The 27475-nt window shown below is 38.1% G+C and overlaps 2 protein-coding genes across 3 annotated transcripts in view; one reads left to right on the forward strand and one right to left on the reverse strand.

The window, feature by feature from the left end:
• adamts14 (ADAM metallopeptidase with thrombospondin type 1 motif, 14) overlaps positions 1-22913 on the forward strand; it is a 64389-nt gene extending 41476 nt beyond the window's left edge. Inside the window, exons 8-22 of one of the 2 annotated variants that reach the window (XM_075458327.1) lie at positions 2635-2778; positions 2974-3106; positions 3254-3367; positions 3519-3667; positions 6325-6497; positions 6730-6863; positions 7890-8013; positions 8182-8262; positions 11613-11776; positions 11882-12047; positions 13518-13659; positions 13786-13993; positions 15080-15209; positions 20411-20518; positions 20618-22913. In XM_075458327.1, coding sequence (XP_075314442.1) covers positions 2635-2778; positions 2974-3106; positions 3254-3367; positions 3519-3667; positions 6325-6497; positions 6730-6863; positions 7890-8013; positions 8182-8262; positions 11613-11776; positions 11882-12047; positions 13518-13659; positions 13786-13993; positions 15080-15209; positions 20411-20518; positions 20618-21168 — 2521 coding nt within the window. In that variant the 3' untranslated portion in view covers positions 21169-22913. The remainder of the gene's footprint in view (positions 1-2634; positions 2779-2973; positions 3107-3253; positions 3368-3518; positions 3668-6324; positions 6498-6729; positions 6864-7889; positions 8014-8181; positions 8263-11612; positions 11777-11881; positions 12048-13517; positions 13660-13785; positions 13994-15079; positions 15210-20410; positions 20519-20617) is intronic. The other variant, XM_075458328.1, reaches the window with a different exon arrangement.
• Positions 22914-23352: 439 nt separating this feature from the next.
• Positions 23353-26439, reverse strand: star2 (steroidogenic acute regulatory protein 2). The gene is made up of 7 exons (XM_075458237.1): positions 26376-26439; positions 26178-26285; positions 25960-26096; positions 25676-25834; positions 25125-25309; positions 24497-24590; positions 23353-23445 (listed from the first exon to the last, which is right to left on the reverse strand). Exons 1-7 carry the CDS (start codon positions 26437-26439, stop codon positions 23353-23355), a joined length of 840 nt encoding a protein of 279 aa, XP_075314352.1.
• Between the last annotated feature and the right edge of the window lie 1036 nt (positions 26440-27475).

A 27475-nucleotide genomic window follows, 5' to 3' on the forward strand; every position in this document is an offset into this window, starting at 1 on the left:
TGAAGTTGGTTGGATGAATATGTTATAGAGATTATGCTCTTCACAAGAAAAGAAGCTTGACACTGCTCATAACCCTTATATTTATCATTTGGTATGATAACTATATCCATTGCATATATATATGCATATATATGTGTGGGTGCGTGTGTATGAAAATATGAATTTATTTCTTTAGAACATCTGTAGATTGATGATTGTTTTCCTCTTAAGTATGGATTACATTACTGCTTGAACCTGAAGTGCCATATAGGAGTGAAACCACAAAACTCCTCTCAGCACTGTGAGGGTTACAACATGTTTTTGCTTACTGCTTACATCTTAACGTCCCTATCTTATTTTCATTCACTGCCATCACCGTCAGAGTGTTATTTTGCGGCCACAGCAGGCAGCTGTTTTACACACACACACACACACACACACACACACACACACACACACACACACACACACACACACACACATCTGTCCAATGGTAGGCAGAAACTACAGTATCTGAGAACTTTCTAAAACTAGTAAACAGGCCCACAGGTCTTACATGTATGAGGGCTATGATGTTAAATTTTTCTATTATTTTGTTCGCAACATTTGTATTGCTTAGGGTTGCAAGATTGTCTCCTTGGCAGTTTCCTTGCAGTTAAGCCCTAACAATTTTTTTTCAGAATCATGACTTAATAGGAATGCAAAAGACTTTAATCACAGTGTAGCCTCAACTTTGATAATCTGTGTGTTGTTAGATCCCACAGTTGCAAGGCGTAATGTTTAGACTTGTGTGCTGTTATTTTCTGACCCCCTGTGATGGTATCATTGTCAACCGGCAGTACAAACAGTTTCTATAAACAGCTAAAGCTTTGGTTTTCTGTCCATGTACACTAAAATCTACCTCCTACCTCCAATTGTAACAGATGGTAAGATTTATATACCTCATCATTTGACCAAAGAAAAAGAAAATCAATCATATGAATGCATTCATTAACTCCAGTGAGGCTTTGTCTGTATATCAAAGACTTTTGTAGAGAGTTAAAATCTTGCCACCTTTGTTTCTATGATCTGCCAGCAAGGCATTCTGTCTGTATGACAGATGGTTTATCAATCTCTCGTAATCTATAGACAGGAGTTAAACAACAAAGCATGTATTGCCATTTGATTAGAACAGTTACCAAGAAAACAACTGAGTGTGTCTCATAAGTCAGTCTGGAATAACCGCATGCACTCTCCTCTAAAGTTAGCTTCAAAGTGAGGGATTTTTCTGTGTTCATTGCTCAACACCTGCCGGTCAGTCTGTCAACCTGTTGACTTTTAAAGGAACAATTTGACATTTTAGGAAATAGCTTATTTCCTAGGGTTAGATAAGAAGATTGATGTAATTGACAAAAGTAAACATTCAGCTCCCTTCAGCAGCGAGTTAAATTGGATGAGGGCTGTCTGTTGGAACACAGATTGGAACATGCAGGGCCCTCTTCTTCATCTCACTGGCAAAGCTTGTGCTACGTTGCCGCTTATTTTTTTAGCAGACACATGCGTTTTCCTCGCTGGCAATCTATACACCATGTACAAATGTGGAACTCCCTGCCTGCCAACAACACAATGACCCACTTGAAGTTTTGAAAACTCCACCTACTTTGCTGTGCATCCCACGACTCCGCCAACCAGTGTCCTGAACCCAGCGGTGAGCATAGTCACATAACGTTCTGTTTGAAAAGGCCATTAGGAAACCAGACAGGATGTAGTTTACAATCGAGGTCTGCCATTACAAATGTGAATTTGGTCACTATGTCCCTCTCTGCTCCTGAGTTGTGCTGTTGAATAATGTTCAGAGTTTCTGAAAAACATTCAAATCAGCACACCTGAAAATTCTACAGAGCACAATAGTGAGTGCATAAGTGCAAGATGAGTCATCAACACTGTTATCATCTACCAAGAAATGACAAATTAAATTGCCTTCAAGATTACCCACAACAAAAAGAGAAGGTTTGTAATTGTTGAGCTAAATATGGACATATATGTGACAAATAATGAAAAACATCATATAAAACTTTGCTGGTAGGGCAATTTTTTTAACAATTAGACTAAGTTAGGTTAGCTTTGAGTCTTAATCATGAAGTTGCTTCAGTTGGTAACTTCAAAATAACCATACAGATGGTTATTATAAAAATGGAAAGATTGACCCAGTCGAGAATTACTTATATTCAAACCAAGACCTTTAAAATGTATTAAAACAGACTTCCTTATATAAGTGCTAAAATCGCTGCCTAGTTTGCACAAATCAGAAGTAGAAATTGCATTTGTATTTGTAACTTGAGTGTTTTCACGTCCCTGTGCACTAGTGTTTAAAGATGTCCTCACAAAATGTTGTACAAAAAGAAAAGAAAAAAAATATGATCTGAACAGAATGTGACAAGCCCATGAATCTGAATATGAATTGAATGCCAACATTTGATTAATTTCAAAACTCCATTCCATGGACCCGTTTCAATCACTGTATAAATACTATATCAGTTGTGAATGACTGCACTGCTTACTTGTACACTTCCCTGTGATTTTGGTGTAAGAAGCTGGAGGAATAAAGTTGTTTTCTTTGTTTTGCCCGCTCACCCTGTATGTGCTCCTGTGTAATAAATGTGCTTTCACTTTTAGGTTGGGTATGGAGCACGACGGTCAGGGGAATCGTTGTGCTGATGAGACCAGTATGGGCAGCATCATGGCACCGCTTGTCCAAGCAGCTTTCCACAGTTACCACTGGTCACGCTGCAGCAAACAGGAGCTCAATAGACACATCCAGTATGTTCCGCTTCTCCCATACCACTATGTATCATTTTCTCTTGGCCCCATATGGCTTTAATGTAACACAGCTGTGGTGTTAAGCAACTCAAAATGTTATTGATTTGATCTTTTCAGAACGTTTGGTCTTTTTTTTTCAGAGATCTCACTTGTTATGTCATATTTATGGCTGTATCATTCTCATCTTTTCTCCAGCTCTTATGACTGCCTGCTGGATGATCCTTTTGAGCACAAGTGGCCCAAGCTCCCTGAGCTCCCTGGAATAAATTATTCAATGGATGAACAGTGCCGCTTTGACTTTGGTGTTGGTTATAAAATGTGTACAGCTGTAAGTCCTGAATACTTGCAAACATACATTTTATTTTAATTTATGACCATGTCGAATAATATTTTATAATAGAAGAACGGTATGGATAAATTATCAGTATTAAGAAAAGGATTTATTTATACATTTTTGTTTCTTTTCTTCGTTTAGTTTCGAACCTATGACACTTGCAAGCAGCTGTGGTGCAGCCACCCTGACAACCAGTATTTCTGTAAAACCAAAAAAGGTCCTCCAGTAGATGGGACAGAATGTGCACCAGGAAAGGTAATAATCGCAAAGTGGAGTTCTCTAAAGAGAGTTATGGGAGAGAAAAATCCAAAAGCCTACAATGGAGCAGTCAACTATCATTTTACTCTGCATTTTGCCCTTCAGTCGTTTAGTTCCTGTCTGCCTTTCCTCCTGTTCTTATTTTCAGTGGTGCTTCAAAGGCCATTGCATCTGGAGGTCCAGCCAAGAGCCTCAGGGTCACGATGGGAGCTGGGGATCCTGGTCAAAGTTCGGATCGTGCTCCAGAACATGTGGAGGTGGAATTCGCTCCCGCAGCAGACAGTGCAATAACCCTCTGTGAGTGCTGGAAAACTGATGCTAAGGAGAACATACTGAAAATAAATTGTCTATGTTTTCAGTGACAAAATGTTTTTTTTTATGATCTGTGTTCATCCAAGAGATGCGGACATTCTGTTGAAGACCGAATGCCGAGCACAGTAGTTGGGCAGGTCTGGGATCAAATCCTTGCTTTAATTAAGTTGACTACAGGGAATTTTGGCACGTGAGCTTCTTTTTCATTTTTATGTTTGAAAACTTTAATTTGACGAGAATTTCAACCGACTTAGAGGAATTTGTTGGACCGCACAAACTATAATAATCAGAATTCCATATTTAGAAGGGTTGTACATCTTTAAATATCACATGATATGATTATATTTCAATTATTGTTAAGGTTTAAAAAACTGTTTTAAAAAGCTTTTTCAACTAATACTAAGGAAAATTAATTTACTATTATTTTCAGTAAAAACGGTAAAATGTTTATGAAGCTGATGTAGTTTATGAAGAGCTTATCATAACACAAATAGCCTACATAGATACTATTATTATAGCCGGGGCGTTAGCTTAGCTTAGTATCTTAAAAAAGGAAAGGTTTCTCTATAAAAAGAAAAGACACAATGTCACAACACACTTTGACTTAATTCTTCAGAATTAACTGGGAGAGTGTTGGTCAGCAACTGAACTTGTAACTTGTTCAGCTTGTTTTAACTATGGGTAATGGCTGATGATGTGAGCGTGAGCGTTTGTGGTGTTCTGGAAGTAGCTTACTTCACATTGAATATTAAATGAGCCACGTTTAGTTCTTTCTTTGTAACACCGTAGTCACCAAAGTAACTTGCCTTTCGTAAAGATGAGTCTGTCTGTACTTCCTGCTGAATTTCTTGCTGCTTCTAAATAATGAATTGAACTACTGACAATGCCAAAACATTCTGTAATCTAGTACAGAAATGTGGGAAGGCAACCTTTCAAACTGATTTCTTTCAACGAATGATTTTATTCTTTTTTTTGTCTTGGAATGTCAAAGCCTAAGCCAACTTTATATCGCCTGCCAACTTTTCACCTTTCTACTTTGACGTCTCTTGCGGTTGGCTAGGGTTAGCCATAGAAAGAATACATGGTTATGGTTAGACATTAGTTCAAAGGTTGTTATGAACACATAAGTAATGTGTTCACTTTGTAAATGTACTCTGATTTCAACTGACAGATGTTCCAACACAATGATTGCACTAACATCTGATTATGTATGTTTTTCTTGTGCTTGTTGATGTCTGATGATGGCATTTTTATTTGACATTTTCTGCTGTGCTTTGAAATCATTCTACAGTAAACTGCACGAGACACAATTATAGCCACAGAGAGAAGAAATTAATACAAATTCCATTTAGTGGAGAAATAACTCCATCTTTGAAAATCACATTATTTTCAAAGCAGTGGTTGTCACATCCCTGCAAAACAATATACTGAGGCAACAGAATGTAGGCCACGCTGTTCTCAGTTAGGTCAGACATTTTGACTCTTGGGAAAAACACTGGTTTCACTGATAACAGTAATTACATTTGGCTTCTTCAGTTTCAGGGTCCTGCTATTGTTCGTGCTTGCTCATTGTCACACAATGTCTCACAGGGGTGCCTGAATAGCGGAAAGTCAATGATTTTATTGTTTACACTGTATTTTGTCTACTGATACAAGTGAAAATCCTGCTGTGAAAAGGGCCTTTTTTGCCAAGTTAAGTAAAAATAAGTGAATAACTCAACACCCATAACATCAGCACACTGGCTGCAAATAATAAAGGCCGCGTTGCTCTAAAGACTTAGACACTTTTCATACATATTTAGGCTGCATATCACATTGAAGGCGAAACAAAACAAACTCTTGCAGCAAACAGAATTTAAAAAAATGAGTCTTTCTTGATATGTTCAGAAACCCAAAAACAATATCCTAAAAATTTGGTATGTGCAATAGGTTTTGGGCATCGCTTTGATTCTTTTTTCTATCTGTTCTAGAGGTTCAGCTCATAAGCCTTTATGGACACATCAAGTGTGACTCAATAAACCTTGTGGTGAAATTCAAAAGCCATGAGTTCCTCTAATTTACAAGCTGAGGATCTGTGAATGAATCTAACTGCTGTTTGGCAGTCAGTCACACAGGAGACATTCCACAAATAGGATTTCACATTGTGTCAGAAAAAGAGTAAGGAGGCCTGCATATCTAAACTCCAGCTTGGACAACTTCAAGTTTATGCTTTGGAAAGGCCCTGACAGACCCCTCCCTTATAATCTGTGGGGAGATTTTATTAATGATGCATATGCAAGATGGCATTAAGTAGCATCACAGGAGAAAAAGAGAATTCTTGAATTAAAAATTGAAAAATACTTTACAAAACTGTGTTAGATCAAAGAGTAGGTTACAAAAGTCTGACTCACCCAAACTTTTGCACACAGCTCTACGTACCAATGAAATACCAAAAGTCTTTAATTAAAACTTTTTAAAATTTAAATTGACTTAGTTTTACTTTTAAAATTGTCTTATGCAGTATATCTTCTTTCAGCTTTTGGGGTCTTGGTGCATTTTCTGTTTGCTCCACAAAATGTTAAATGAAAAAAGGATCAATCATTTTTTGGGAGTATTTTGAGGGCAGCTCTCTGAATAGCGTTATGTTTTTGTCATTGGTTCAGGCCTGCCTACGGTGGCCGAGACTGCCCTGGCTCTGGTTTTGACTACCAGATGTGCAACACAGAGGAGTGTGCTGGCCCTTACGAGGACTTCCGTGCTCAGCAGTGCATCCAGAGGAGCAACAAATACCACAATAACATCAAACACACTTGGCTACCATACGAGCACCCAGATGGTAAGTCTGTTAAGAATGACGCAGAGTTGGCTCTCCCTGTCAGTGGTTAGCATGGAAGTTTTATGCAGAGCAATACGTGGACAAATCATATTTGTAGGAGCAACTTTTTGCACGCACATTTGGATTCAGGTAGGTGTTATCCATCCTGTGGGACCTGCAGGTGTCTTCATCAGATTTGGAGGCTGTTTTGAAAAATCCAGGTATATATGGGTTTTGGTTTGTGTGTTTTCAGAGGCCCGTAAGTGTGAGCTGAGCTGTAAGTCGAAGGAAACAGGAGAGGTGGTGTTCATGAACCAGGTGATGCATGATGGGACACGTTGTAGCTACTCAGACCCCTTCAGTGTTTGTGCTCGAGGAGAGTGTTTGGTAAGTCTTAAATAAACTTGTTTTTATCCAAAGACAAACTATTAAGATTTAAAATGCACAGTATTATGTGATAACTTGACTTAAGAAAAAAAAAAAAATCAATAACCTTATTGAATATTCTTCAGATTACACCAACCCTTTTTGAATTATTGACAAGTTTCAAGCCCAGCGAGCTTTCAAAAATATTGTGACGTTACAAAATCATGCACTGACTTTCACATGAATTTAAGGAGATGATAGAAACTTCTTTTTCAGCAGATGAATGTTAAAACGATCTTCTACTGTCAAACTCGCATTCATCATTCTGCACTGTGAACGGCAAACATCCAAATGAAGTAACAAATAAGCAAAACACACCTCCCTGTGGTACATTACATAAAGCATAGTATTTTAACTGGTTTCATCCATGATATAAGAATATCATCTTAAAGTATATTGATATTCTATAAAGGTCTTAAACATGTTGAAACTTAAAATCAAACATTTTGAAAATAATCTTTCATACTATTGCAACACAAGAGGGGAAATTTGATTTAAAAGTGCAATCATTTACCTACTCTATATTCATATGCCAATGTGGCAGATTGCCTAGAGCAACATTTAATATTAAAAATCCCCTGATAAAGAGCTGAGTGTGGAAAGCCCATTTTTCCAAACTGCCCTGACCTTTGGTTGAGTGCTTTTTGGTTATGGAAAAATTGTCTTTAGAAAGACTTGTGACTGAAATATTGCTCACTTCTGCACTTCTCTCAAACACAAGCAGGCAGTTTTTGTGTTATCTTGCTATTCACCTTGAACTTAAAGTTGAGACTTTGTCGCAAGAGAGGCGCTCAGTGTTTTGACTCCACTCCTGTTATGTCTGTTTTTCGATATTGATTGATTTAAACTAGACAACACCAAAAACCCAATGAATGCTGCGTCCAATAATGGCATCATTTTCCCAGAAGAGCAAAAATCAGTGTGTATAAAAGTCAGATGCAGCTTCACACTGGTTTGATTGACAGTCTTTGCTCTTCTTCCTTACAGCATGTGGGCTGTGACAAGGAGGTTGGCTCTTACAAAGAAGAGGACAAATGCGGAGTGTGTGAGGGGGACAACTCCCACTGCCGCACCGTGAAGCTGACGCTCACCAAGACCCCCAAAAAGAATGGTAATCATCACGTACGCAGAGGCCAGTGCTGGAATTGGTGCCACCCTTTCAGCTCATAACTGACAAACATTCTGTCTCAGCACCAATTCAGAAATATTTGACAGCCTCAGGGCCCAGGAAGTACATGTGGTCCAAGCTGAACCGTGCTGTGTTTCTTTGTCTTGTTAGGAATGCTTAAAATGTTTGACATCCCCATAGGAGCCCGCCACATAGTCATTGAAGAGAATGAGACCTCACCTCATATAATTGGTGAGTACCTCTTACATCCTTTTCCATCTGTGTAATTGTTTAATACCACTGGGATATTCCATACTAAATCTCTTTACCCTCTAAATTTAAGAGGGTTAAAAAAAATCGTATGAAACCTTCTTTAAATTTCCTTTTAAAGCCCTACAGCTGCACTTTTTTTTTTAATTCATCCCTCCAGACTGAATGTAGTCATCTAAGCTTTCCTTTTTTAATCCTTACCAGTCCGTCATTTTTCACTAGACTGTGCTGAAATTTGTAGTCAACATCCAAAAAACAGCAAAAATGATGATGATTACTCATGATTACGGTTGTTTTTAATATTTTCAATAATATAATTGAACCTTCAATTTGAAACTAAACTTTAATTACGTTTTGTATTAATACAGTTCTATGATATTGGGAAGTTTAGTATTGTTTCAAAAGTCTACTGTAAAAGCTTAATACCTAATACTTCAAAGGTACGAATCTGAAACATATTGATCCTCTTCTCTCATTGGGTTTAGGAAGGTCAGGACTGGTTTCACAAAAAAAATCAAATTGTGAAAATAAATGAAATAGACAAGAAAATATTTTTTTGCAGATACAGAGAACAACATGACATAAACATGAATTTCATAAATTATATATGCAGAAAGAGATTGAAATGTCTCCATCAAGGTTTTCTTTCTACTGTATTACAAATTAAATAAGATGGACTCAATCTCACTTTTAAAATGCCCAAGCTACAAACTTTCCCAACTTGAAAAACATATTTTGTACTCAAAATGTCAATTTTTAACTCGATTTTCTCAGAAACATACCAGGATACAACTAAATATAAGCAATGCAGTAGAGAAGGAGAAGTTTATGCTCATATCATCCCCTCAGTGTCCGTGCTGTAAAGATTCAAGTGCAACATTAAATATCTTGATTCTTTTTAATATTTTCAATTTCTATAAAATACAATGAATTTAAAAACTTTTTTTTTTTTGTCAAAGTTAGAGAGACAATAATGTTGAGCATTTATTTCCCAAATGTCCCACTGTGGAAAACTTCACTTACAAAGTAATTAAAAATGATTAATCACTTGTTATTTGTCTGATAGGGAAAAAAAAATGACTGTCTCGTTGCTTCACTTTCATGCTAATGACTTTCAATTTGAGCCTAATGTAGCACACCAATTGGAGCATGATGTTTTGATAAAGGCTTTGTACTGTTTCCAGTTGAAGTGAGCACACCACTGTGAAATATCACTTAGGTGTCAAATGATTCAAAATTGTGTCATCTCTTAATAGTTGGATTATTTCTGTTGACGCATTGATAATTCCACTCATGAACAATCAAAATAAACACTTTAGAAAAGCTTTACTGGCAGTACAGACAAAAAAATAGACTTCAGTGCTGGAAAACTGAAAATGAAATTTGATAACTCCTTATTACATGTACATGGTTATGAAATGACATGTGAACAGTTTTGGATCTAACATCGTCTTATACCTGCATTTATACCAGACTCCACATTGCAAATAATTTAGAGGAAATGAATCAGTGGGAACACAGCCATAGCATCCCTAATCACAGCTGCAGTGGCCATGGTCTTCAATCGATGCCACAGACAATGCACTTTATGTAAAATCTGGCCTTGGAAAAACATAAGGGCAAGTAGTTCAGACTTGGCACAGGGTTTTGCATTGTGAATCAGAGATTTTGTAACTGCTCAGGCTGCATAATATCAACCTATATGGATAGCATTCATAAGGGAAACTTAGCTTGCTAATGGATGCAAAATTATGCCATTAGACTTGAAAACATGAAAATATGTCAGATGATTATCAATGTCATGTTCTTTAGGCTGATCAGACCAAGAAAAATTTGCACAGCTCAGACCAGCCTGTTTGGCATGGACCAGGGTAGGCAATTGAAAAGTATAGCACAATAAGAATAGCAATGAGGTGCTCATCACAGGAATTATCCAAAAAGAACTTGGATAGGTAAATTTGCACATTCCAGCTCCATATGCGACAAGCTGATTATTGAAGTTTTGGCTCTTAATAATACAGTTTAATACATATGGAGCAGAAGGGTGTGACACAATTTTTTTCTTATGAACCAGGTTAGGCGCCACAGAAAATTAATGTTCCCAGCAGTTATTCACAGAAGCAGGAGTGTGATGATAAGGGGCTGCACGGGTAAAGAAGGAACTGGAGGGATGACATTTAAAGATGACACTACTGATGCTTGTGGATATACCAAAAGATGAAAAAGTTGAAGTAACACTAGAAAAGTCTTTGAACCATAAAACTTTGTGTTTCTGACTTGTTATGAAGTACATTGTTCTTTGTTATGCTCATTGTCGGGCCTGAAACTGCCCTGGAGCACCTGACAGCTGAGATATCACAATTTCCCACAGTTTAGATAATGTCTTTGTGGCTTCTTCAACATGACTCAATATTCATGTATGGCCGCACATGTGCGGAGCTCATACAGAGATTTGTACTTACATCAGTGGTATTATTTCCCACAACTTTAGGGGGGAGCCAAAGATAAGAATCCTTAAAACTGTTACCTGGCTAAATATGTCACTTGACTTTAATCCAACAGAACAGCTCTGGAGTATGATAAATAGAAACTCCTACATCAAAAAGCAGCTAAAAATGTGAAGAATGACAGAATGACTTTTGGCAGCGTGTGCACCACCCAAGCTAAGGAGTCCATCATTAAAACATATGAAGTACTAAGACCGTAAAAAGAGTTGAACCTCATTAGTGAAAGGTGTACTGAGTTTTGGAATACTGAATACTGAATCATTTTTATATAGAAAATCTAAACAGTTTTCAATTTTACATCAAAGCAAAGACTCTTCAAATCAGAAATATTGTAATTTCTATAAGGTGATAGAATTTTGTTCATTTGCCACGTATTGCACAGGTGTAAACTACCGTAGTTTCTGTTTTATATTGTGAGTTTGAAATGTAATGAAACATGGGCTCTTAAATGTCTTCAGGTATGAAAAGGAATAAAAAACTCATCTTAAAGCTTACAATGGCTTTTTGTGTGACTAAACTGAGTGTGTTAGGATCCCTGTGGCATTCAGGCAAAGCATCCCTCTTCTCTTTGCTGTAGTCTTTACCTATCTTGCTTTTATTTGCTCATGGGAAGAAAAGATGTCACAGAACTTAGAGGAAAAAGAGCTGGATAACCAAAGACATTTCCAAATACACACCGACATGATCCTTGCTTAGGGGAGAATGTTTGGCGGTGAAGGGTTGACTCTGCACTTGTTCAAATTCATTTTTAATGAAAAATATATGATGTACAGATTTTCCTGCCCACTACATATTCATTAAATGGCCTTTCCGTATTACTGACAGCTGTGAAGAATCAAGTTACTGGGAACTTCATATTGAATGCAAAAAGTGAAGAGGCTGAATCAAAGACCTTCATTGAGAATGGTTTACAGTGGGAATATTCCATCGACAGTGAGCGGGAGACATTGAAAACAAGTGGTCCTTTGCATGAAGGCATTGTTGTTCTGGTGAGTAGGACTTTAACTGGATCATCACTTTTTACTTTTATCCCTCTGATTTTTTGTTTTCATCTCTACACGTTTTTATATAAAATTTTCTCTGCTTTGCTGCAGGTCATTCCACAGGAGGAAGACGTAAAGATTAGCTTGGCGTATAAGTACATAATACACGAGGACCTTCTGCCACTTATTACAAACAACAATGTGCTTCTTACTGAACTGGATACATATGAGTGGGCACTGAAGAGCTGGTCTCAGTGCTCCAAATCTTGTGGGGGAGGTCAGTGGATGTAGCGTGTATTTGTATAGAAAAGAAACTAAACTTGACTCATGTTCATACAAGAGCAAAGATCAGTCTGTTTTGGATGACCCTATCTGTTAATAGACTCTGATGATAATTATTAAGATTTTTGTAACATACTCAGTACAGTAAGTTAAATAATAAGTGGATTTAAAAAGTAAATATTAATTAAGATTCTCCTATACCAAAGTTCTATTTTGCATATATTTGGATTTGAATTCCCCTTTCAATAGCAAATAAATATGTGGGGTTAGAATAAAAAGATGAATCTCTATAAAAATGTCGATGATTGTAAGAATCTCTTATGATTTGTTTTGCCCCAGTTGGACGACAGTTACTGACAGCGCTAGATTTGCATGAACTCGAAAACCTGATAAGCTGTGTTATCAATCTGACTGTGAAAGAGACAGTGATAGTCGTGACTTCTATTTCGTCGTGTTTTCTTTTGTCTTGAAGGAGTTCTTGCGAAGCATTTGTGTGAATTTGCACTTTTTATTACTGCACTATAAATCCCTCTCCATAAATATAGAGGGTGAACCTACTACTCCTTGGTGCTGACGGAGGTTTTGCTACTCTGCCACAAATGACTTTTACCCTAAATCTTTTTCACTCTGTGGTACCCCTCCTTTCTGTCCTCTTACATACAACCCTCTCACAGCTACAAATCCTAAACTTGCAGTCATGAGAGAAGAGGACATTTTATGACACGCTCTTCTTGCATGTCTTCAGTGACATTAAGAGCCGTATCCGTCAGAGAGTTGGGGTCAAGATATTCCTTGTATGGAGACTACTTCCAGACTTGTTTAGATGATACTTTTGATGATGAGAGTTTTGCTGTCATTTGCTTCACTATTTCTCAGTGAAGAAAATATGCTGTCTTGACCTTGACCTGATGGCATGATCACTCTTGTATTCCTAGTCATGCTTTCAATTTAGTACAACCAATTTCCACAAGCCGTCTTGGAAACTTTCAGTCCTGCCATGATCTGAGATTGAGAATGGCCTCCAGCCTCATGGAATTACTTTTTGACTTCTGTCATTTTCACTTGCTTCTATAACTTAGTTCTAAGTTGTATTTTCCACGATCACAAAGGAACTCGGTTCTGTTGGACAATTGCTTCCAGCATGTGAACAACATGTAAACTCTGGTTCAATAGAGGAATAAGACTTTCGAAGGTCCATTTTCTTTCTACAAAAGAGTTAATATGGTCACAAGAAATAGTGCAGAATCTGGGATAGTTCATCCATTCATTTTCATGTCTGAACTTCTTGTGTTTCAAATGCTTTCTCAAATGTTTTGATTATGATTTGGATATCAGAGATGGGATACATTTTTAATCAATTCAATGTAGTTTCAGATTTTAAGACTCCACTGTATACATATATACTATATGTATGAGCTCTGATTTTGCTAGGTAGACTCATCTTGTACACTTTCATCTACCTCAGGCATACAGTACACAAAATATGGATGCAGAAGGAAGAGCGACAGCCGTTTAGTGCATCGCAACTTTTGTGAAACTAGCAAAAAGCCTAAACCCATCCGCAAGCGCTGTAACGTGCACGAGTGTCCACGAGCCCAAGAGCCCACGTGAGTGACCTTCAACTAAAGACATCCAAATGTTACACTTGAAATTAAAAAATATAATGAAAACCCGAAAATATTTGATTCCAAAGTGCCATGAAAAGCTTTTCAATGTGCCTGCTGTGCTGACAGGTGGGTGGTGGAAGACTGGAGTCCCTGCAGTAAGACCTGTGGGAAGCTGGGCTACCAAGCCAGGGTGGTTCAGTGCATGCAGCCACTCAACAACGGCACCAACAGGCCCGTCCACAGCAAACACTGCACTGACAGTCGCCCAGAGATGAGGAGAGTCTGTAACTACACTGCATGCCCCGCCCAGTGGAGGACCGGGGCGTGGTCTCAGGTAACACAAATGATAACAAAAATGATAGTTTGTAGTAATATTTTGCTTTAGATAAAGACAATTACTCAGTGCCAGTTGTGTTACCATCGCCTCACCAATAGGAGAATTGTTTAGATTTAGCAATGATTGTTTTAGTGAATAAATTGTAATAGACACTTGGTTGACAACACAGAGGATAAAGTATGCCATTATTTTAGAGAATGACATGTCAATGCTGTGTTCATAGCTTGTTTCAACTGTCACTCATTGGTAAAATGATTAATTTTCCTTTATCATTCACTTCTGACTCTAAAAGCAGAGCACAAAGCATTGTCAATGTTAAAAAGCCCATCATTACAATCAAATGAAAAAAATGTTTATTTTACAAGCTGGTGCAACAAGTTGATTTTTTTTATTTTTTTTATTTTTTGGTCTATAAAGCTAATTTTCCCGATTAGTGAAGCATTAATAGCTAAATATTATTTTTCATGTAAAAATCACAATAATTACTTTGTAAGATTTCCGTGGTGTGTGCAGTTTTTTCCAAGCTCTTGATTCTTAGTAGTATGTCATTACTGGCTGGGCCTCCAAATCTCATATTTTGTTTGCATATTGTGTCAAGAAGAAAAAAAAGAAAAAAAAAGGGGGGGCTTTTGTCTTTTCAAAACATATATCATGCTGAAGGATTTACAACTAGAAAGCATGGGGATAGTGACAGACCTGTACAGACATGAGCCAGATGTTAGAGAGCTGCTGGCAGATTTTAGTCATGATGAACTGCTGTCTGAAGTATCATGTAATACTATCAAAGGATGGGAGGTTAGGGTATTGGAAACTACGTGGGTGAGGAGAAGAACTTTTTTCATAGTGGGGGTCAGCTTTCATTTTGAAACCTGACACCCACTGTTATGATTATTCTTCTTTTCTTCGATAAAAAGAAGTATAGATAAATTTTGCAGCGGGAAGCAAAAGCAGGGAACATAGAATCAATTAACATGGATTCAAGCTCTGTTCATTTTAGTCCAGATCTCTAGGAAGCAAATGTGTGTCAAAGTAAAGTCCTCTGAAGTGACTGAAACATGTTTGTGTATTTGGTGTGTGTGGTAGTGCTCTGTGACCTGTGGTGAAGGGATTCAGCAAAGACAAGTGGTATGCAAGGCAAGCGACAACACGGTCGGAGAGTGTGTGAGCGAGAAACCAGAAACGGTGCTTATTTGCAAATTAGGCCCATGTCCAGGTGAGATCCACATGCATGTCATTTGATACACTGTTTGAAGCAAACAACAAAAGTTCAAATGATGAATTATTAAGTAATTAAAAATGTGGAGAGATTTGAAATAATTTAAACGCTTTGTTTGATTGAAATTAGCACAGAACAGAACACATATCAAATGTTAGGCATTAGTTGAATATTGTATGCTTATGTTGATGCCTGCAAAAAATCTAAACAAAAGGCCAAAAAATTAATTTCATAAGTAAAGGTGGGGAAGACGCATGAAACAAGATGAAGAAACATCTTCCTGGGGCCTTAGTTTGTTTAAAACGGACTGAAACAAAGTGGTAAACTGTGCTATGATCTGCCAAATTGGGCTTGGTATCAGCACACAGTTCAAAAGCCAGCATCCATGATGGTACATTCACACACATGACATGGTAACTTCCATATCTGTATAAGCGCCAATAATGTTGAATGATATATACAGCTTTGGGAGCCATATATGATAACTTCTACTTACCCAGGCTCCGCCCTCGCAGTGACGCAACACCTTCGGCTCTGCTGCACTACCTCAGGCAAATTGCTTGTTCAGGTTGATTCGAGTTCCCCCTGGCAGGGGAAGCTCCACCCACTTTGTCGGGAAGCAATCAACTTTGAGCAGCGCCAACGGCCCAGGGTAGAGGCGTGTTCAAGGTATTGACGTGGTTGAACTGCGACTCAACCCATGGATTGTACACGGAAGCGCTTCATTCAATATCAACATGGAGCAGCGTCAAGCTTTTGACACTGCTGTAGATGCTGTAATGAAAGTGTTCGACGGGAGATTCTCGTTAAAGATCGAGCAAAGAACAGCCCTTGAATCATTTCTTGACAAGAAAGACGTTTTCGCCTTGCTCCCTACTGGCTTTGGTAAGAGTTTAATCTACCAGTTCCCGTCGCGTTACATACGTCAGAGGAAAGAGTGGTGTGATTGGCTTAAGCTTAGGCACAGCCTTTTCTGGCCTCAACCAGTAGCAACCCGAGGGAGGCGGGTTGACCAGGCCATTTCGTATCGTATTCATTATTGTCTTGGTCAGACCAGAATCTCGAAGAGATTTGAAAGTCGATGTTAATCAGGCTAACTTCTACTTGCCTTTTCCGAGAACTATAGCTTATTTCAGCAAGACACTGTCTGGTCGTGATCTGGAACCAGTGATGGAACCAGTGAGCAGGTTTTTAAAAAAAACATCTAATCTAAAATCACCTATATCAACAAGAGCATTATGGAACAGAAAACATTGCAGAGAATAAAAGAGGGCTGAAGTGCACTGATTTCATTCTTTGCCTTCAGTTGTAAGAAATTAGGTATTTTTAGATAAATTTAGCCGTCTATTCAGTTAAGTAAACTTCCATCAGTATGTGTGCGTAGTAACTTCAGGAAATTCCACAGTGTGGAAGTAGGCAAGTTGCAAAGGCTGAGAACTTTAAGTGGGGGGGTGCAGTCCAAAAACAGAAAAGACCTCAGACTTTTCAATTTTCAAACCTTTGTGCTATGGGAGGCTCAACTTGTTGATGTAGTGCAATGAGTACAGAGGTTAAAGTCCTCAGCCAATGTTCCAGCCCTTTTGTAAAATCTTTAGAACATAAGCAAGTGAGACAATGTAGAAACACATCAGGAAGTAATATGGGACATTGAATGCAAGTGAGAGTTTGTCCTTTCTGTTGAGAAGTATCCAGTGTTCATATCCACCCAAAAGGGGGCCCTCATTCGCTAGTCTCAACGTGTTGTAAAGAAAACACAACGATTTTCACTGTGTCATTTTTGCACCACGTTGTGCCTCCTGTGCTATAAAGGCAGCTCTTCCCTTGCACCAGCCCCATCATAACAGAAAGCCTCCCACTTTGATGTGCCTGTGTGAACAGTTACTGTTGAAAACGTCTAAACAAAATTCTAAAACTTTTTCCTGAAAATCTGTTATCTCAGAAAGTCCAAGTTTATGTCCCAACCCGTTTCTACATGTCATCCTCCTTTCTAGTGTGTTTCTTGAGGACAAATGACAAACAATGCCCTTCATTTGTCAGAGGGCGGACAATATGGAAGATGCAAAACAAATGAATATTCCACCAAACTTTATGACTGACATGGGTTTAAGAAGGTATTCTGTAGCAGATGCTGCTTTTATTAAAAGTCAGCGCATGGGATGTGAATCTCTCTCAAGATTGATAGTATATATTGATCTGTGTTGAGGGTCTTATCTTTCCCATTCCAGCAATGTTGAGCCAATTAAAGTAAAAGTTGATGCATACAATTTCGTCACACAGCTGCATCTGAAAAGCTCCTTCTCCAGAAGGTCAAGTAGTAGTTCATTAGTATAAGTAGTGTATATGTTTATAAAAAAAATCTTTATTTTTGCCACCATTTAAGAATCCCACCACAATCACATACACCAAAGTAGTGAGAAAGATTTAGCAGCTTTATATTAAATATCACATTCTGTTTAAAAAATTCTGATAGCCCTCAGCACTCTGACATTTAGTCTTACAAAGTACAGAATATGGTCTGCAGATGCCCACATACACATTTACTTCACAGCAGGTGATTCTCAGCATGAGATCTGTTCTTGCAGTGGAAATATTCCACAGTTGCAACCAAGAGGCAGGGTGTGATACAAATGCACACTGTGGGAAGATGTTTATTTTGTTTTCTTCAGTTTACAGTATGTCATTCACGTGTACTTATCTCTAATAATGACAGGTCAGTATCAATACTTTGGACACATCTTAAATATTGATAAGTCAGTGGAAAATAACCTGCCGTCCAACAAAGAAGAATATGAAACAGGAACAGTTACCTGGATGCACATACGCTTGCCTTGACTTATCTGGAGATTTACGCGCTGTATTCACACAGGGGATCCTTTAGCCATTTTTCAAGCTTATTGCTAGGACGCTGGTTGGGTAAACGTATGCTCCCACAAGGAGCTCCTGTGGATGATCTGTAGAAAAGACTGCAGGTAATTTATGAAAATGGCTTAGGCAGAGGTGGTGATGGTGTGTGAGCAATACGAGGATATTTTAGCAAGGCTACTGTCTTCTCCTCTAAAGTATCAACGACTAATTTAAATGGCAAGGTTACATCGATGAGGAGACTTGTTTGCTTTTTTGAAATATCTACACTAAATATTTATTTAATTCTAAAACATAATTAAACATTAGCTTTGCTCCCTCTCTGATCACATTTATTCCTTCATACAATTTAAGTGGCAGACTGGTTTAGTAGAAAATCATCTTACAAAAGCTCTCTACTACTTAGTCATCACTCAGTTTTTTTTGTCTCTTTCTGTGGCCACTGTACACAATGTTCTCTTTCTTTAGACACCGAGAGAAGCACCCTGGCACGCTGAATGATTAATTAAATCCAGCAGCACACATTTACACTGTCTGAGATTTCCATATCTGAAAATAACACGGCAATACATGCGCAATAGATTATGCAACATGATATTAACCATGTGATGCAGAGGCTAATCATGGCTCTGCAACATAACATCAATTTTGAGGAATAGGTGAAATCTTCTTGGGGTGTTAAATCAGGTCAGCGCTCTGCAGAAAGACACATTACCACTCTGACATCAGTTGAGCTGTTCAATTAAGTTTGTGATGTTGTCTCTGTGCAAATATTTGCTACTGTGGTTGTTTATACTTGTACTCTTATCTTTGGAACTTCTTTTGCCAGACACATAAGAATGTGTGTACTTCATGGCTAAAATTGTTTGTCTGCAAAAAGTTAGAAATGAGCATATGCATCGTTATCAGATTTATTAAGCCGTGCATACATATGGTTCTCTTTTATAAACCTCGGTCATTTTAAAACTTTCAATAATTTGCATATCAAAACATTGTTTTCGCCCCAACTAGACATAATATAAAAGACAGAAGGAAAGAAGCCAAATTTTACCACATGTTTAAACTGAGACAGTCCATGTAAAAGAGGCAAAAGTAACAAAAGCGATCAGTGAGCAAATGACCCTGCAGAGATGAAAAAGAAATGGTCAGATTACAAATGAAAGAAAAAAGGACATGGAGATCACATCAGGTTTATTAGGACCTACAATTGGAGTTGTAAAAATAAGTGTTTTATAAAAACTAATAATGAAAAACAAAATAAGAAAAAATCAATATCATATTAATCTGGTTAAATCCAGTTTCTGTTGTTTCAAAAATGTGCATAAGCATAGTCTGAAGAATTTAATGCATTTGACGACTCTGTTTAAACACTTATCCAGTGACAATTATGAACATACAGGGTGCTTTTCATCAAATTAACTCATGCTTTCTCACATCCTCTCTCCTCCCATTACCTGCAAATCATTCCTGTTTCTGTATTCTTGAGGATTATCCAGTCCCTTAAAAGCACATAGAGGAACAAGGAGAGTTGAGGCTACTAGGGGAGCCAGAAGAATGGAAATTCTTTTTTCAACTGGTGTAATATAAACCCTCCATATATGGCACACATTCAGAAGATTCTTTACACTGAAATAGCAGAATGAAAGCTTTCTTATTTAGCTGTTCCAGCTCCTCCATGTTCACATCTCTCTTTCACATCCTTGCTGGGTGAACCAAGAAGATAGAAAGTCACAGAAGTGAGGGAAGCCAGGAGACAAATTAGCAAAAGGAAGAGCACCCAGACTAGCTGAAATGTTAGTTTGACCAATTAAATGCTGTGATTAGATCAGTGCGCCCCAATCTTCTTTGATTCTCTGCCAGTCTGCTCTCCTTGATAGAAGAGGCTCCTGTTTCACATATATTTTGCTGGAAGATGTGTGGACAGCCTGTTTTTTTCTTTTATTTTCTGATTGTGTGATGACTCATTCCATTTATCTTGACACACTTTTGCCAGGAATCTTGTCAAAGATATTTCAGCTCTTGCTTGATAATATTACTACACTGATGACCTCCCACATGCTGCTCTCTCTTTTCAAAGAACTCAAAGTTTCCTGTGTCCCTGAACTGGTTATAAGTGGAAATTGAGAGATTTGTTTCTTTTTTTGTCAAAAACACAAAGATGTACACTAAGACTTATTATGTTTTTTTTAAAACCATGTCTCAAAAACACGTTTCTTCCATGACAAACGGGTTGTTAAGACTTTTCTTTTAAGATCTCTTGCCTTTTCATTTCTCGTGGTCTCACTTTGAATTATCTTTTGGCCTAATTTTGTAATCTTTATGCTTGTATATTGTAGGGTTGCCATTGTCTGTTATTACTGGCGAAACAATGGAAAATTCTACAATGAAAGATGACGCTGTATACCAACAGGTTCCTGGAAATCCTGTCCAGAAAATCTCTTCTAGTGAGTTTATGTGTAATTTCTAAAAAAGAGAAATTTGCATAAATCAATCAGAGTGTTTTTTCTAGTATTTTAATGATGCTGTGTCTTCTGTATTACTAGATGAGCCATGTCTGGGGGATAAATCGATTTTCTGTCAAATGGAGGTTCTTGCTCGTTATTGTTCCATCCCTGGTTATTATAAGCTTTGTTGTGAGTCTTGCGACAAGAAAGAAGGCCTCACCACAGATGATCCTGACCTCTACAACACTGAATCCGAGACCTCTGCTTTCACCCATCATGCCTCAGTCAAGGCTCCAAGGCTAGTTACGTCAACCCAGAGCCGACCACAAACCACTAAACCCATCATTCGAAGGCTACTCTCCACTGCCTCTGTGCCAACCAAGCCAGCTGCTGTTCAAGCTTCACCACCAACAGCTGCTGCTCTGCTCCAGCATTCCACCAGCGACTCCTTCCCCACTGCTGGGAATAGAGATTCAGATGTAGAGCCTCGTCTACCTCCGGGGCCACGGCCCACAGCAGACTCCAGTAGAGGTGCCTCTGAAGAGCACAGTCCAAACAGCACTTTAGGCCCAGTTGCTGCCAGGTCAAGAAGGGACAATTTAGGATCAGAGAGGGACTCAAGTCACAGAACCCTGTCAGCTCAGAAATGAACAGTGAGCAATTTGTGAACGTGTTGCATAGTGAGACTGTCTCATACATCAGCTCACTCTTGCAGTGTCTGATTCACTTTAAGTCTTCCTGCAGATTTATTTTTTTTCAGTATTTTTTTTTCTCCATGCCAGTGAACTCAGATCAGCCCAGTGATGGTTACCTCATCAAAACTCCAGAGTGATGTGTGTGCAGCCTCTGCCCACGCTCTGCCCTCTGTGCTTCAAATATGAAATGAAAGAAAAAAACAAAGGTGCTGTAAACTAAACCGACTATAAGAGGTGTTCAAAATGTGATGACTGCATTGCTACATTCATGTTTTTTCTCTGTACAGTTGTGTAAGCCTGTTTTTTTCAAGTGCATTAGAACTACTATTGAACTTGTATTGTGAAAATGGAGGTGCATGTGCCCGCTGTAGATTCTTGAGTTTGCCACCAGACTAATTATTGACCTCAGCAGTGTTCATTTAGACTGAATTAATTGCTAAACTTACTTATTGAATTTAAATCTGAATAGATTATAGTAATAACATTTTATCCTCCCAGCACATGTTTCTTGCCAATAATCTTTACCAATTAGATGCCAAAACAGGAAATACTGGTTCCTTTTGGAGTCAATTAAAAAAACGGGAACTAAAACAAAGAGTCTCAGGTGGTGCTAGATAGGATCCAATTATTTTGGGGTTTGTTAGTTTTAAACCTTGTTCAAGTAGATGCAGAAAATAGAATGATGAAAATGTTGATATTCATAATATGAGTTCCTTAAAACTAATAGTTTTGCTTTCTTAACTAATAGTAATTGAAGAAGTGATCGATTCTCAGGCATTTATACATTTGTAGTTGTGCCCTTCATCTTCAGTCTAACTGAAGCAAACTGAGCAGTGGTATTCATTTTCTTATCTGTTTGCAAGAAAGTCAGAGTACATGTTTTGCTAAACTCCTTTAATGCTAGCTAAATCTGTAATGTTTAATTTTGCAATAATTTACCAGCTTATTGATTTATTATAAGATAGCACTTTTTAAGTCTGTAATTTTTCTGGTGGAACATTCAAGACTTTACAGTCATCTCTCCTGGCAGGGAACTTCATGACTTCTCCTGTCTCTGGTGCTCTTTTTTGTTGTCCAAATCTTACATACTGGTGATTATCCTCGCTGAAAATAAATTAATAAATTAATTAATCAATAAGAAATCATGACTTCTTGGTTTTCAAGCCAACCCCACTGTACTGTAGAATGCCATTTGGCTGTCTTTGTGGGAGTCTAAGAACTAAAATAATCCAGACAGAACACATTTTGGTACTTTTGGCGTCACTGATGTGGTTTTCAGATAATAATGTATATAGTGTAAATTTCGAGTTATAAAAAGTTGTATGTTGCAGTTGGAAAATACAGGCGATGCTGTAAGTCTACAGACTGTGGTTGGTCATACTGTTACATGGTTCCTACTTTGCAGTTCATAACATCATTATGTTTATTGTATAGTTCTTGTATATACGTACGTGAATGAAAGCTTTAAATGTTAATATTTATTGAATTTTTAAGTGGTATGGTGAACAAAGTAAAACACATTTGAAAGAACAAAGATGTTTGCTATTTCACTCTCCTCCAGTGACCTCCTTTCGCTGCTGTTATATTAAACTATGCCCTTAGATAAGAGCAAGAACAGCTGTGTGGAAAGATATTTGCTACTCAACAGCTACTCCAACTAAGTGTCCTTGAATCAAAACCTCCAGTTCTAAACGTGGTGCAGACTGAATTAAGTCATGCACATTTACTGTATTTTAATGGGAAGAGACATTTGATTTATAGTGTCTCTATTTATATGGTATTGGTACTATTTTTACAAGTGCTGAATTAAAGTAGATCAGTCAACATATGCACATTTAAACAATTTATTAATTATGTCCAGTCAAATGCAGGGCATCATGTATCAAGAGACAAGTGGTGACTCAAACAGGAAACCTTACTGAGGTTTAAGTGGCACAATGTGACATTAATTCCTATTGTAAGCCAGCTCCCATCTTCCAGACTGGCACTGGTCTCTGCCAGCTCTACCCTAAGATGAGAATCTGCTCTTCTTGTAGCATTTTGCAGAGCATACAGTCTATCAATATGTCCGTATCTCCCAGTCTCCCTCTCTGGGCGATGACAAGGTTCTGCTGCAGTGTGGCTGTCATATAGACACAGTCATCTCAGGCTGAGATGTCTCCGGAGGTGTCTTGTGAAATCCAGCTGGGCTCGGGGCAGAGCCTGATTGACAATGGACTTAGGCAGCCATCCCTGAGAACAAAGTTATCAGTGTTAGACCCCTGAATTGTACTGTCAGTCTTTCTTAACATTAGAGAGTAGCTCCTCTGTTAAAAAATTAATGTATTCAAAAACTCAAAAAGGTTTCATGTCGCCAGAACGGATTAACAAAACAGTAATGTCACAAATTACCTTAGGAGAGGGTCGATTTGGATACATTCTTTTAAGATTTAAACCGCTTTAAATCGTCATTAGCAAAGCTAAAATAAACAATAGGTTTAGTTGCCCGGAAATAGGTAAAGCATGAACTCTGGGGGAGAGAGGGAATCTAGTCCATTAGCTAAAGGTGGCACTTTCATGAAGTTGAAAAAAAACAATAATCCCTATTAAGTTACAGACGAGCAATAGATAAGAGTCCTACATTTCCCACACAACCAAGTATCATGAACTTTGATCACTATGTCATAATCTGTTTCAAATATTTAATCGTAAGCTACGGTTTAGTGAGTACAGCATTTTTCTATATACAAAGTATTTTCAATAATAGATACAAATACATATTTACATGTCCAACCATCCTTGGCCTCCTCACATATGGCTCCTTATCTGAGCCACCAGCATACTTGGATGTGATAGCCTATTCTTATCCTGTAGCTTCCCCTTATCTAAAATAAATGTGCATTCCACATCACAGTGATTTGTGGCATCTGAGTGATGTTGTGGAAGAGTACTAGGTGAACTGGGTTCTCTATGTTTTCTCCTCAGCATTTAAAAAGGGGTCCTCAGCTGAAATATAAATGTTTTGAAACATCTTTAAAGGGAAATCCTACAATGAAGCCTGCACCAGACTAACATTTGAAGACCATTTTTAGCATTCCTTATTACTGAAATAGATCTAGACAAAGTAAAGCAGCTTACCACACACCACATTATAAACCTGACTGAAGTGCTGGAACTTAGGATAAATGTGTGGAGATAGGAAATTTGCACCTACATGAACCTATCTCACAGTGTTCAGTTATGAAACAAATTGGATATGTTAAGGTTTTCCTTATATTTGTGGTCAAAATACAAATCAATTTACCTTTACGTCCATGTTTAGAAGCCACGTGAAGCTACTTTTTGTTGTGTCCTCATCAAGAGCTGTAATGACAATGCAGGTTGGCCCATCCTCAGCTCTGTGCACATATGAATGAAATCATTAACTTCAGGATTCAAAGAATGTATATATATGACATTTCTTATAGTTGATACTACATAAGCATGATCATGTTAGTAATTAGCTCAAAGCACAACTCTTCTTCACAGAGTCACTTCAGCTGTAACGCTGACTATATCACTTCATATAAAATGACTCCAGAAATTTGGTTTTACTTATTATTCTGTTCTCCACTCTTCAAAATCCCTTACATCTGCCAAATTAACAATTTTTTATCTCCCACACCAGATAGACACAACAGGCTACAAATATTAATGGGTGCCGTGCACATTACCAGAAAGTGTCTGGTCAAATTTAAATGTCAGAGCTATTCACAACAGTTGTTTCTTTTGTTGTCATCTCATAAACTGGACAACTGAGATTAACTTGACTCAGACTCCTTTTTATAACATATGAGGTATAATCAGGCAGTTGGGTTTATTTCAACATTTGATGATTAATGACTAGTGTAGATTGCCTTTTAAGATGCCTAAGTCTTCAGATGATCCCATACCTCACAAAGCCTGGCTGAGGTGGAAACGACTCCAGTTGAATTGCTGTTCCTCCAAGAAAAACTCTGGATTTTTGTTTGCAGCTGTGTCTGACACTCAGGAAATCCCGTTGGCCAATCAGATTCCCTGCTGTCTCAGCAGAAACCTCATGAGTCACAATCGTTTCTGGTCCAGCATGTTTTAGAACCTAGCATCCAAGAAACATGAAAAAGAGAAAAAAATGTTTCCAAAACTTAGAAAGTGATTCAAGACAGTGAACTGAATGTCGCTTTATGTCTCTAATGAGGCTAATAGCAATTTGACAGTGTGTTTTTTTTAATGCAAAGATGTAGCAAGACAATAATGGACTGACAACAGACAACTGCAAAAAACTTTGACTTCTGAAAGTAGTGAAAGAGAAGGAACAGACTATTCAATCAGGGAACTTTTGAAAAACAGGAATAATGTCCTTGGTATTCAATTCTTATTTGTTTATGTTATAGTTTTACAGCTAGCAACATCCAATGATCACATTTATAGCCTCCTGTAAGAAGTTCAAAGGTCAGAAGCTCACTTTGATATGCTGTATGCTTGGGTTCCACTGGTGCATCTCCTCAACTCTAACAAACAAGAGGTCATAGAGCTCATCCAAACTGGCATCCAAAACCGCCTCCAGTCTGAAGACCTTCCCGGCTCCTGGTATCACTTTGCTGCAGATCACATCACCGTTTTTCTAAAGAATAGAATGAAAACAAAAACAAAGATATACATATCAGTGACAATTGACTCCCTTAATTTAGCTTATTTCAAAGAAAGATCAGACAAGTAAGATGAAGGAGCTTCATTTGTAGAAGTTACCTCTTTGATTTCAACCTCCCATCCTTCCCTGTTCTCCAAAATACTGAGAGCGTTCCCCATCGCTTCTTGGCCTTGTTGTACATAGAACAGCTGATCTTCATTTGCTGGCACAAGCTTGATTTCATCTTGTTTGGGCTCTGCAAGCAATGCCTGTCAGTAAATAACCAACATGTGTAATCCCAAACATTTTTTATAACTGTGACAGGGTTATATTTTACCATTATAACTCAAACCAGCAGGTGGTCTCATGGGAGGTTGCATTTGTCCCAATCGTTGCAGGTGTGTGATCTCCTGGCCTATCACCGCCACAGCTCTGCGCTGAAGTCCTGCATGATTGCATGGAAAGGTAAATCTCAGTCAGAATGCAGCATCTGCATTAAAAAAAAGTCTTCTCCCGGACTATGAACAGTGTTTACCTGCCATACTCCTGAGATGTGGATAGGAGATTCCACAGCAGAGCTTTACAACCGCAGGCAGCATTTTGTCTGTCTTCAGCAGTGACAGCAAAGCATCAGAGAGTTGCTCAGTCTTTATACGGCCTGTGAAGGACACTACAAAGAGATAAGAGCCAGAGAAGAAGATAGGACCTGTTCTGGATTCTGTCCCTGAAGGCCATGTTTGACAAGAGTTTTAATAACCAAAACAGATGATTGGACCCAAGGCAGGGAGGAATAGCTGTACAAAGAACACAAAGACTTGATTATTTTGTGCTTTTTATGTGAATCCTAAATTAGTACTTTGCAATGAAAACCAGGAGGGGGGTGCCCCTGTCGCTCAGCTGGTGGGGTGCTCACAACACGCACAAAGGCTGAGTCCTTGAGGCAGCAGCCAGGTTCCATCCCAGGTCATTTGCTACATATACCCCCTGCCCACTTTGTCTTAAAAAGAAAAAAAATTATTTAACTTTGTGACAATGCGTAAAAGGAAACCACAAAAATAATGTTCTATTTACTTTGCACATACCCTGAGCTTACACAATCCAAAGATAATCTTTCAAGGCTTCAAAATCTGCACATGAGGACAATCTACACAACCAATCTATGTCTCATGAAGAGAGATGATAGAAAGTATCTGCAGATTGTTTACATCTCCAAAGTATGTCAGAACGCACGTGGATGTCTGACAGAAAGTTTAATTAGACAGTTTTAACATACTGAGTGATTCATTTATATAGCTAAGTGGTTTATTCACCTGGAATTGTAATGTAATCTGCTCCCTTTTGAAGTTTCTTTATTATAATAAGTTGTTTGAAACGTTTCAACCTGGCAAAATCTGTAGTACAAAGGATTAGACTGAAGCTCATGCTGATGAGGGGTTTTAGTTTTTAAGGATAGGGCAGGCTGCATTAAGTACAAAGTCCTCCCAGGCTGACTCAATATATTGTCAGAAGTTAGCAATAGTTGACCCAGGAATCCAGAGAAATTTTATCTTTGCTAAGGTCCTGAAATCTCAGAAATGATGAGCAATCAGTCTAAATTCAGACTAATTAAATTAAAAAGTGACACTCTCAGATTAA

This window comes from Odontesthes bonariensis, chromosome 23 (genome assembly GCF_027942865.1).
Source record: "Odontesthes bonariensis isolate fOdoBon6 chromosome 23, fOdoBon6.hap1, whole genome shotgun sequence".
Taxonomy (NCBI): Eukaryota; Metazoa; Chordata; class Actinopteri; order Atheriniformes; family Atherinopsidae; genus Odontesthes; species Odontesthes bonariensis.

Excerpts from the sequence above, each read along its gene's own strand:
- star2 (XM_075458237.1), bottom strand. The coding sequence starts at position 26,439 with ATGCTGCCTGCGGTTGTAAAGCTCTGCTGTGGAATCTCCTATCCACAT. Across the intron at positions 25,310-25,675 it reads CAAGCATACAGCATATCAAA|GTTCTAAAACATGCTGGACC; the intron begins GTGAGCTTCTGA and ends CTTGGATGCTAG. Across the intron at positions 23,446-24,496 it reads TTCTAAACATGGACGTAAAG|GGATGGCTGCCTAAGTCCAT; the intron begins GTAAATTGATTT and ends CTTTGTTCTCAG.